The following is a 12,107-nucleotide window of genomic DNA, read 5'->3' as shown; positions in this document are numbered from 1 at the left end:
CTAGTCTTTTAGTGTGAACCTGAGAAGAATTGTCATCAAAGGATTCCTTGGTAGCTGGAAGAAAAAATTTCTGCAGAAGTCTTAATTATTACCTACCTTGCTGTCATACAGATTCATTCCTGAATTCCTCCACCTTCTCTGGTCAGTCTGTTTATTAACTGGTTGTTTGTTTTGTACCTATGTTTAAACTGACTTTCTGAGCCAACCTGACAAACCCTCCTATGGATACATCTGTGTGGTCTTCATTCAGCCTTCCAACTGTTTCAGACTAACCCTAACAAGTTCTTCCCTACCTTCTAGTACACATCCTCCATATATTGATGTGAGTGACCATAATGCGGTCAATGGTAAATGAAGACTTCACCATAGTTAATCAAAATCTGAATTTCTCAGGATTTATAGAATTAACTTTAGTACTACTGTTCATAGCAGTATTCAGAATACGTGTGTGGCAATGACTATGAACAAAGAAATGCAGAATGACTGATGGTTTTGCTGTGCTTTTAGAAATATGGGACTGGACTATGATTTGGACTGTATATACATGTGAAGGAACATAAGTAGATAAGAACCTTTTTAGACTTTTTTTTTTTTAATCTGAGTTTGGGTTTGATCATGAAGAAACAATAGACTGCCAAATTGCTGTTGTATGAAGTTGTGTTCTTGACCACATCTATGAATCTATTTTTGCACCTGATCTTGCCATGCATCCTCAGCTCCCTTCTGAAGAGTACATAAACTCCTCTGAGGGTTAATGGTTGTTTATATAGCAGCTCCAGTTACTGAAGTGTTCTGCTCCCTTATCTGCTGTTTATGTCACCCCATAGTTTCCCTCTTTCAGTCATTACAAGGGGATGACAAGGCTTTGTAGCAAGGTTGTAGTTGCAAGTGAGCTGAGAAGGCAAGCAGTGACCAGCACTGAGCAAGTATTGAAGTTCTGCACATCTGTTAAAGGATTGCTGAACTATGTTTACAGAAAGAGATAGCCACATCATACAATTATAGGATAGTTTGGTTTGGAACACACCTTAAAGATTGTCTAGTTCCAACCCCCTTGCCATGGGCAGAGATGCCACCCTCTTGACCATGTTTCTCTGAGCCCCATCCAGCCTGGCCTGGAATACCTCCAAAGATGGAACACCCAAAACTTCTCTGGTCAGCCTGTTCCGGCGCCTCACCATCCTCACAGTAAAGAATTTCTTCCCAACATCTAATCTAAACCATGTCATATTTTTATGTAAAAAGTTTGAGAACTTCGTTAGAAAAGAACCAAAATGCCTCATGTAGATACACTCCCCTCACCCCTTCCCCAGACATATGTTAAATGAAATACAGCCCTCCTGAAATCAGTGAGAGTTTGGCTCCTAACTTCAGAAAGCCAAAATTTCAACCTATAACTACAGTTCTTGTGTGTCCTGACTTTAGAGTTTTTGTCACTTCACTAGTGTGGCTTCCAGGCAGGAAAACTTTTCCAGGCTAGTCTTGATGGTGATATGACTTTGAAGGACTGTTCTATGGCAATACTCCTCTCCACCCGTTTCACTACCCTTTGTCTGCTCACTGATTGAAGTAAGCAGAGCTCCAATCTTTATGACAGCCCCTGCCTCATTCCCTTGCAGTAGTTTATGGGACTTAAAGCAATAAAATGTGCCTTTTGAATATATATGGAGAGCAATGATTTTTTTCCATTTGAAATGCCTCCATTTCGATTTTAATCTATATTCATAAACTCCAGAATATCTGATATGACTGTGTGGGACTAGCATGCTTGTTTTAGTATTTTGTATACTGGATACAGATGTATTGAAAGAAGAAAGAAAACATAATTAGTGTGATAGGCAGTCTTTACGTTGAAGACCCAATTCATAACTGGATGGGAAGATCATCTGCTACTGCTTAGTCACAAAAAAATCTGTTCCTGCTTCACTATTTCAAACCTTCTTATTTCAGATAGAATCATATTGAAGAAGCAAGGAGAAAATAGAAAAGAGCAAGGGAGATGAGTTGCCGTGATTGGTGCAAGAGACTTCAGCCTGAGGTCATCGACTATGAATCCAGCCCAGATCACATTTTTATCCTCTGTTCAGTGTCTTCCTTATGAGATGAACTTGCAGTCTTAATACATTCCCTTGAGAAGTGATTTTGAAAGGTTTAACAAGCTATGGGAGCCTTTCTATCAAATACCTGAATATCACAAGAGTGTCATTTTGCTCCTACTAGAGAATTTTTTTAGTGACTTAAAAACCTCTCTGTCTAAAGAATGTTATTGACTACTCAATATTATAGATAGGATTTAGTGTCCCTCCATGTATTCTTTTCAGTTTATACTGGATTTTTAATGTCCTAGAAGGGCAGAGGTGAAAAGGATGCCCTGATCAACTCAGTAGCCAAAACTCCCCTGGCTCTTGTGGAACGTGAATGATAGAGCAAGGAAGGAGGGTGATCTAACATATATAATCAAATATCCATATTTCAGAAACTACATGCAGTAATCCTGATTATATGGGTGTGTATCTGAAGACCCCTAGTATAGACTCAAAGCAAATTCACATCTGAAAAATACCCTTCCTGCACACTGATTTGTTAATGCAGGCATAGTCTATGAGGAGGATGAAGTCTGTGGGGGCTGCTGTGGTCCTGATCACCTTCACAGGGGACCTGCTTCATTGTGGTCTGTGTTCTTGTGTGTTTTATTGTGGGTTTCCATTCAAAGGGCAAGGTCAGATGCACTCTCAGGACAGGGACAAGTTGCAGAACATAGCATCCTACTTGTGTCAGTATAGCAGTTGCCACTTATACAGGCTGATGGCAGTTACCAGTCAGACAGCAGCTCCCATGAGTCAGTCTGGAGTCAGTGGAAGGCAAGAACTGGGACCCCTTGCCTTTAATGGATGTTTCTGTCTCCACATGTGCCTTTGTTGTGCACCTTTGGTCTGAGTTGCTGACCATGTGGGACAGAACAGCCCGACAGCTATTTAATCTTGATTTAAGGACCTCTTTTTCCATGTCCTGGTGTGGTAAGAAGTCATGATCCAAAATGGATCTGTGCTATGTATGAATGTGTTCAGACCATATGAAAAATCTTTTATGAGTGTGACGTGGTCCTTTTCTGTGGATTTAGGACCCTGCAGGATTTGAGCTGGCTGTGGAGGGATTGGAGGTCTGTCAGAATCATCAGTGAGAGATAAGGTTGCTTCCCTTACTTACATCAGTATGTGCTAAAACTGCACATTAGCTTTGATCCTGACCCTGTGTGCTTACAGCTATAATGGGCTTTATGAGATGGCTGTGAAATATTTCTGTATTCCCTATTTAAAAAAATGGTTACCTTAGGAGTAGGGATTTTTCAATTTTTTCTTTAAACTTTTAATTTCATCCTCCATATATCTAGGGATTGGCTTCAGTTTGGGGTTAGGAACATCTCCAAAAGGTAGTGATATCTTCTTCATCCATAGTGAATAAAGTGGAGACCTTTCATTAAAGGGACTTGTGACAAAACATCTTATCTATATGCAGAAAGCTAAAGCTACAGAGATTTTATCTGAGTTCTAGTTTTTTTTTCAGTTTAGTGAAATTGCTGCAGTGGGCTTTAGCTCTGTTTAAATTAGCCTTGTTTAGTGTTACCATTAGTCAGCTGGGGGCAAGTATAAAGTAAGGCTCCAAGAAACTGAAATAACAGACACTTCTACAGTTCAACTGCAGCAGTTTAAAGCATGAATTAAATTAAAATAGTGCAACTACTGCCTCTAGACAATACCTGCAGTGCTGGAATTTCTTGTCTGCTTTTCTCTCCTTCATTTAATAACTGTCATTGACAGTAATCCTAGAAGAGATTTTCTCATCATCTACTTCATTCTCCTGTGTATCTAGGCCCTGTCTTTGTGTTGACTGACATTAGACAGAAAAATCTGTCAGTCCTCAGTGTGAGACTCAACCTGTATAAATTCAGCCATCCTAAAGTTACATGTCTAGCTGAAACTAGTCTTCTAAACTCTCTATCATCAGGGTATAGGAATGGATATTTGCAGGGGATTCATGTCACCTGTCTCAGTTATTTTAGGATGGAGTGTTGGTCTTTTCTTTCTCTCTCTTTCACTGACTGTACAGGAAACCTGGAAAACTAGATAAGGCTAGACTCAGTGACTAGGTTCTATGTCTTTGGAATGTATGGGGGAGCCACTTCAACCATTGTCCTGTCTCCAGAGTGTTCCCAATGCTCCCATGTTCACATGGGAATTGCTCTCCCGTTAACATCTAACCTACCACCAGCATAGTGTCTCCCATCTCACTGCTTCTGATGAGGTACTTGTTGGCCACCACCAATTCAAAAAAAGGCTGTGGAAAGCCCTGGCCACTCCAGTAACACTTAATCCCCCACCATGCCTTGTATTACAGGATTCAAACATGGTCCCCTTTATATGTGCACATTGAACACTCTGCCCTCCCCAAATCTTTAAACCCAAGATGGAGGGTAACATCTCTTTATAGGTGTAAATGATCAGTTATTCTATGCATTACTTGTATATAATTGCCAGTTGCTGACTGGAGTCTGGCCACTTTGGTAAATGACAGAACAAAGCTAGGCTTTTTTGGAAAAGTTACAAGTTTATGTATGTGCTAATGAAATGGAACAGAGAAGTAGGATGCAGAGTAATATAAATCCCTCTTGTCAACCCAGTTTCCTAATTAAGCCTTCTCTGTTGCAGGGTGATCTCCAAAGGACAAACATTCAGCTTGATTTTGGAGATGGCATTGCTGTATCCTATGCTAATTTCAGCCCTGTTGAGGATGGCATCCGACATGTGTATAAGAATGCTGGAATCTTCCAGGTGACAGCATATGCAGAGAACAGCCTGGGCTCTGACACTGCTGTCCTCTTCCTGCATGTGGTCTGTAAGTACTTCCACCTGCTGGATTCCTTGGGTGAAATTTGACTTCACTGAAAATCCCTGCAACTTCAGTGGCGCCTAAGTATACCTGCAAAACCACATACACATGCAGCTCATGCTCTTCTGAAGTCTTGGCCTTTTAGGCACTCTTCTAGATAGTAAAATAAATTATTGAATTGAGATAAAGGGAAGGTTTTTTTTTTTAAACACAAGTATATTTGCAGTCTTCAGAGATACAGAAAAAAGTTTCTTGGTCTTCCTGAAAGGTTCAGAGACCAAGCAGCATATGAAACAAAGTCTAAATGTGTATTCTCAAAACATGTCTAATTCCAAGAGGTTTAGATTAAACTACTAAAATTTGATTCATTTATTCAGGATTTTTGAGTTCACAGTGCTTATTAAATGAAATAAAAGATTATGCTGAGCATGCTTCCTGGGATATGAACGTGCCGAGGGCTAACGGGCTGCTTTCCATATTTCATGAGTTTGCCATGCATTCCTGATGTTTCTGTCCTGTTTGGTAAATCAGTGCAATTTCCCTCCAGTTGACACATGAGCAAACTCAAATACAGAGCTCCCAGCCAACTTCTCAAAGCCACAGGAGAAAGCAGAGGGTATGGAATTCAGGATGAAACAGGAACAGCCCTGTTCTTTGTCCTGCTCTCAGACTATCAGATCTTCTGGGCAGAGAATGCCATCTGGTTTTACCCCTAATGGTATTCACAGCCATGTCTGTCTTCCCTCTTTACCTGTTAGAATGTCCCCTAGCCTATCTTTTACTTGAGCTTTCCTGCTGGAAGGTAGCAAGTTAGAAATTTCCAAAACTCAAGAACTTTTTCTCCTTTTTACATTCAAGCTCCCTGTGTGAAGGAATAAATGTTCCTTGAAGCTTTTATTATGCCCATAATTCCCTCAAAGTCAATCATGGCTGCACTTAACAACCTGTTATTAGAGCATTAACTGTTTTTACCTTCACCTTGGGCCATTAACTGACAAAAGTGATGGTTACCTGGTAATAACAACCAGATTTGTATGGATTCTCTGATTTTTCTCATAGGAACTACTTTTTCATGGTGAGGATTTTAAAGCAGAATGCAACAAAGGACAGTTCCCTGGCCTGGTTGTGCTATTCCACTGGTTTCTTCATCAGCTACTCAGATCTCTCCTTTGACTTTTATAGTGTTCTTAGGTAGCCAGCTTATCCTTATCTCTAGGGAAATATTTTGCGAACTCTTACATTCATGCTAATGCTGAAATAAGATGACTTTTAATTTAGTTTGATGTACCAGTCAATATAGGATGTTTGACCTTGAAGCTCAAATGTACAGACAAAAATGCCTGTGAATCATTCTTATTATATGATCTGTCTGGTACTGAAATCCTCTGCTGGAAAATAAAAAAAAAAAAAATGAAAAGAGAAAAAAGCTCCTCGGCCTCAAGTAACATTAGTTTTCTACCTTGCAGCTTTATTAGTGGTCAGTCAACTTTTCAGCTTTCTGGAATCTGCTGTCAAGCTGCTTATCTTGACATTTAAAGGAAGCAGAGATACTATTGTTTTTCTTCTTACATTCACTGTCACAAACTGTTTGGGGAACCTGCTATTCTTGAGCACCCAAAGTACTTTCTATGATCAGAGTTCAGGAGTGACTTGGTGGTAGACACCCCTTGGGAAAAGGGGGAAAAAAAAAGATCAAATTTTAAGGAGTCAAAAGCAGCAATAGTGTCCCATTGTGCTTGGTACTGTATGTTCTGGTGGTAAAAGAACAGCTTTTGCTATCCAAAATCTTTGTAATCTAAGTAGATGGAGAAGTGATTAATGTCCCCGTTTCATGCCTGAAGAGCTGAGAGGTAACACAAGAAGATATTCTCAGTTAAAAATCACTGAAGTTTCTGCTTCCCAGAATGAATGTCTTAGAAAAACATGTCTTTCTTATTTCATCCTTTCCATCTCACAGGGATAGTCTGTCAGTTTTAAAGGTGTTTTAAAGGTACTAGTCAGAAGGTAGCACTGTCTGATGGACAGCAGTTATCAGCTGAAATTCAGTACCAGCAAAAACAAAAGATTAAACGAGAATTAGAACAATGGAGATACTAAAGATTTAAACAAACTATCAAACAAAACCTCAGTATTTTTTACTCCTGTTGTTTTTTCTAGAGAGGCACTGTCTTAATTCTGGACTTAACTCATTGGGTTTACTGTGGGTGTTTGCATTTATTAGATAGAACTTTGCATTGGTACTTTGTTATTTTTTTAAATCTTTCAGAAACAAGTGCTTCTGAATGTTAGATGCTTTGGTACACCAATGCACATTTCTTTCAAGTAGTTCATGACTTTTTGCTAGTGGTAACTGACTCCCCAAACACTTCCCAAAGTCAGCCAAAGTCAAAAACATACCAAGGATTTCTAAAAATCATAAATCTTTCTTTTGGAGACCTTTTAAAAAACTACCAGGGGTATTTAATCAAGTCATAAATGCCTCTTATATAACCAGATTTAAGCCATCTTGGCTAAAATGATTTCCCCACAAATCTTAGTAGCTCAGTGGCTATATTTTCTTTCTCTCGTGTCCTATCCCTCTAGCATTCAATAGAAACTTCCCTATTTAGTGCAAAGCCAGTTCATTGTTATTCCACAAAATGCATTTTAAAGAATTCTTCTATACACAGTGCTGACCCTGTCTGAAATCAACACTCTGGAAAATGTGCATTTCTGGCTACTCTAGAATTAAGAGGAAACAAAAAATAAGATTTAGTGTTTATTAATCTATCTTTTTCTGTTGCTTATTGACTACTGAAATTCTCTTTTATTGCTAAACTAGAGTCTTGCTACTGACATAGAACATGTGATTCATTTAAAGACTCTTGCTGTTCATAACTGTGCAGGGAGGATTTAACTCAAAGGCTCAAATAATGAACTCTCTCTTCCCACAGGTCCAGTGGAGCACGTCCATCTGAGTGTTCCCTTTGTTGCCATCAGAAATAAAGATGTCAACATTACTGCTGTAGTTTGGCCCAGCCAGGCAGGCACACTTACCTACTTCTGGTGGTTTGGCAACAGCACCAAGGTACAGATACCCTTCGGTTTATTTTCACTTCCCAAGCTTGTCCCACCAGACAGGGAACTCTCTCAGCCCTAATAAAAACTTCTCATCTTTGTTTGTTTTGTATTTTAGTTTTTTCCTTGTCTAAAAAGGGTTGTCATTATCTGAACTTCAACCTTTGTGAATTTATTTCCTCCTGTATTGTGTTGTTCTTAGGAGTCATTACTTTTTTACACCTGGTTGTTATCAGCCCTACTGAGCTCTGGAGACCACTGTTATTACCAATGTTCACTTGCAACTTAACTGAACTATATACCACTATATATGGAATCATACTGGCTTTCAACACATTGTTTTAAAACTGCTGGTGTTCAAATAACCATGGGGGTTTCCATTGTGTACCAGTATGCAGTATATAATGCTGGATTCCAACACAGTACTTTAAAGCTCTTGGTGTTCAAATAAACAGTTGCATCTAGAATTTCATGCTAGAAGAGTCTAACTTGAATGAACTGTTTGGGTCGATCCATGACTATTGTTCACAGTCTGGAATGTATTAAAGAGGGAGATGAGATTTCTTTGTAGCAAATTTTCAAAAGATGGGCACAAATGTATCAAAAAAAGCCTTTTTATCAATAGTTAAAGTAAGTGAAACTACAAGTTAATGCCATGTTTCAAATGGAGAGAGCAGGATTGCTTATTAGCTACAATTTTTATTTTAGGCTTTAGGAGTGAGACAGGCACTATTCTCTATTCTTACAGTTGTGAACTGTATAGATGAAAATTTTGCAATGTAGTATCTGCTGTTATTTACAAAAGCAGTTCAAGTCACATCATTGTCTACATTTGCAATTGAAGGTGTACTCTGAGGTGAGATCACAGCAGAAAGAAACAGGGATTTTACATGAAATATGGAACTTGAGATAAAAAATAGCAAGCAAACAAGTATTTTGTTTTCTCTTTGACAAAACTGCTTGAGTTTTAACCTCTTACCCTAGGTACAAACATTAGCGGGGGGGGGGGAGAACAGGAAAGGCTGTGTTTATGGAGATTTTACATCAAGTTAGGAAGCTTACTGTAAGAACTTGATTATTTTTGTGGGAGCATAATTGAGGCACTGGAAGAGCTCAGGAACAAAAACCTCTTACTGTAACTTGGCAAGTTGCTGTGCCCTAGCTGAGCTATGGCAACCACCCACATACACACATCTAGTCCATGACAAGTACCAGGTAATTCCACATAGTTTATACTGCACTGAAACAGAGGGATGCAAAATCACATTAAAGTTCAGATATTTTTGGCTCAGTGCTCACACACAGCCAGCCATCAAAGTAAATCTGAAACAATTTAGGTATTGGTAACTTGCTCATCTGCTTAAGCCTTCCAGTGTATGCAGGCATCAGACTTTTCCTTCCATCGTTTTAGTCCTTAATATAGAAGATGATTGTGAATAGGGCCTTAAAAAAGATTTTTTGTAATAGAAAGTAATTTGAAAAAGGTAGAGGAAAGCAGTGGTGTTTACTGCTGAAGATTTCTGTGCAGTTCTCATGGTGCTTGCACCTGGATTGCAAATATGATCTGTTTTGTCTTCTAGCTTAAATTTCAGACCATAGGCAACAGAGTACAAACAGATATGGGTGTGTTTGGGATAGACAATTTGGACATAGCTGTACATGGAGTAGCTGGCATGATTGCACGCATGGCTGAAATATGGAATAGTAAACATGATGCCAATTACTTGTGGCCAAATCTAAGATTCTTTCCAAAGCATTAACTCCAACTACCTTATCAAATGTACTTCAACTATGATAGAAGAATGGCAAAGGATGTAGACATAACAGTATCAGCCACCCTTTTTTCAAAACAACAGTCTGCACCACATCCAAATTCCTTCTGGGATGTTTTATGTGCATGTCAGATTCTTCTCTGTACCCACTCATGAATAAACTCTGGTGTTCTATGCAGAACTGGAAAATGGGGACACTGATTTGTGTGTGAATTAAAGGATGAGGTATGTAATATTGTGCATAGTGACTGGCATTGTTAGATGATATATTCTACTTCCATGCTGAGGGATTGCAGCTGCTTTTCCTATTCAGCCCATAGCAATCCCAGGCAGAACTAGATGTGTCTTGTGTCTCTGTGCAGTCTCACTCTCTGTGCTCCTGCACTGGTGAATTCTGTCTCAGACTCAAGGACTCTGGCTGAGGCTCTTCTACTGCTCTCCCCACCCTGCTGGAACTCCTCTACTGTGCTGATTTTTGCAGTATGCTCAAAGGCCAATTTGCTTGGATTAACACAGGTCCAGTTTAATAAATGTATCCAACTGTCTTAATAGGTTTGAGCAAATGAACCTTAAACTACTTAATTTAATTTGGAGTTAGCATCTAGGTGTTGGTGCTTGAATTAAAATTAAGGAGTTGGCTGGATGTTAAAACTCTATGATGGAGGTGAAATCATCCATGATAATGGAATGTACGGCATACACACATACCAAAAGGAAAAACTGTAATTTTAAAGGCCAGACTGCTTCCTCTTATCTGCCTTTGCACAGAGCCACAACCTGTAACCTCCAGGAAGATTGCTAATATCAATATCACTGCAGTTTGATACAGGCCCATTGGGCTTGTCCCAGATCCACATATATCTAAGTAAATGTTGGCCAGGCCTTTAGGGCTGGTACAAGCTGGAGCCCTTGGTCGGAGTCCCATGTGTTCAGACTTTTTGTTTTTTTACTGCTTTTTCATCTCATAGATGAGGGAGTGAAAAGAATGTGGCATTCTACAAAGAGAGAAACGTGTTTGCCAGTCTGGCCTATGCTGGTGGAAATTTTGATTTGGCTTTGAAAATGACATATATGACTGCTGTTGTGAAGTGCAGTCAGGTTGTCAGTCTGATAGGATAAAGCAAGAGAGCTGGAAGGTGAATGTTTAGAGGTTTTCCTCTGGAAACAAACTGGCAGTGTAGTGAAGGGACAATAGCAATGGTACAATGGCTTTATCTGTTCTCTTAGATCTCTGTGTGCAATGGAGATTAGTATAACTATTCCCATTTTAATGGTTTAATCTAAACTAAGAGTTTTTTCTGGAGACCAGCTGTCAAATCAGTGGCACTGTGAGGGATGGCCCTTTGATTTTCAATTGTGGTGGGTTGACCCTGTCTGGACATCAAGTGCCCACCAAAGCCTCTCTATCACTGCCCTCCTCAAGTGGACGGGAGACATAAAATATAAAAAAATCAGGTCACAATAAGGACAGGGAGTGATCACTGATTACTGTAACGGGCAAAACAGCCTTGACTTGGTGAGATTAGTGTAATTTATTACCAATTAAATCAAAGTAGGATAATAAGAAATAAAACCAAATCTTAAAACCCCTTCCCCCATCCCTTCCTTCTTTCTGGGTTCACCTTCACTCCTGAATTCTCTACCTCCTCTCTCCCCAACAGTGCAGGGAGGCAGGGAGTAGGGGCTGTGGTCAATTCATTACCCATTGTCTCTGCTGCTCCTTCATTCTCAGGGGGAGGACTCCTCACATTCTTCCCCTGCTTATGGGAGGGAGTTCGTCCTGTGGGAGACAGCTTTCCATGAATTTCTCAAATGTGGGCCCTTCCCATGGGCTGCAGTTCTTCATGTACTGCTCCAGCATGGGTCCCTTCCACAGCCACATTCAGTCAGCATTTTCAGCAGGAATTATGCTGTGCTTTCAGCCTGGTTAGCACAGTTTGCCAGCTTATGGTTGAAGCTGGCTTACAGGTTCAAAGCATGGACAGGGCAATGCTGGATGTCCTCACTCTGACCTGAGCAGTGTTGCTTTGTGATAGATAAATGGATTTATGCTCATAAAAGCAGAGGCTGGCCCTGAATCTGAACAATATGGATTGTTTGAAGAAGCATCTGCATATTAGGTTTATTTTCAATCTGAGCTTGTGTTTCGGGCAGCTGATATAGCAACTGTGCTGGGTGAATGTGTGTGTGTGTGTGTGTCTGTGTGTGTGTCTATGTGTGTACAACATTGCATTCTGCAGCAGTAACTCTGCAATTGCCAACTGTGTTCTATCAAGAAGTCTATAGTATAATGGGTTGCAGTTCAGTGGAAGAATATTTCAGGAAGCGTTCACTGAAGTGAGAGAAACCTCTGCCTATGGGACACTTCTCACAGGGTTGTGTTTGAGCCAT

At 39.9% G+C, this 12,107-nt stretch overlaps 1 protein-coding gene across 1 annotated transcript in view; it reads left to right on the top strand.

Annotated features, from left to right (window-relative positions):
* Positions 1 to 12,107, top strand: part of SORCS3 (sortilin related VPS10 domain containing receptor 3) — a 285,430-nt gene that overhangs the window by 255,291 nt on the left and 18,032 nt on the right. Inside the window, exons 19-20 of the mRNA XM_051800035.1 lie at positions 4,707 to 4,893; positions 7,821 to 7,954. Of these exons, the coding sequence (XP_051655995.1) occupies positions 4,707 to 4,893; positions 7,821 to 7,954 (321 nt within the window). The remainder of the gene's footprint in view (positions 1 to 4,706; positions 4,894 to 7,820; positions 7,955 to 12,107) is intronic.

This window comes from Manacus candei, unplaced genomic scaffold (assembly GCF_025592945.1).
Source record: "Manacus candei isolate 608988 ecotype Guabito, Panama unplaced genomic scaffold, ASM2559294v1 h1tg000050l, whole genome shotgun sequence".
In the NCBI taxonomy this organism is placed as follows: Eukaryota; Metazoa; Chordata; class Aves; order Passeriformes; family Pipridae; genus Manacus; species Manacus candei.
This window is presented reverse-complemented; position numbering and strand designations above follow the sequence as displayed.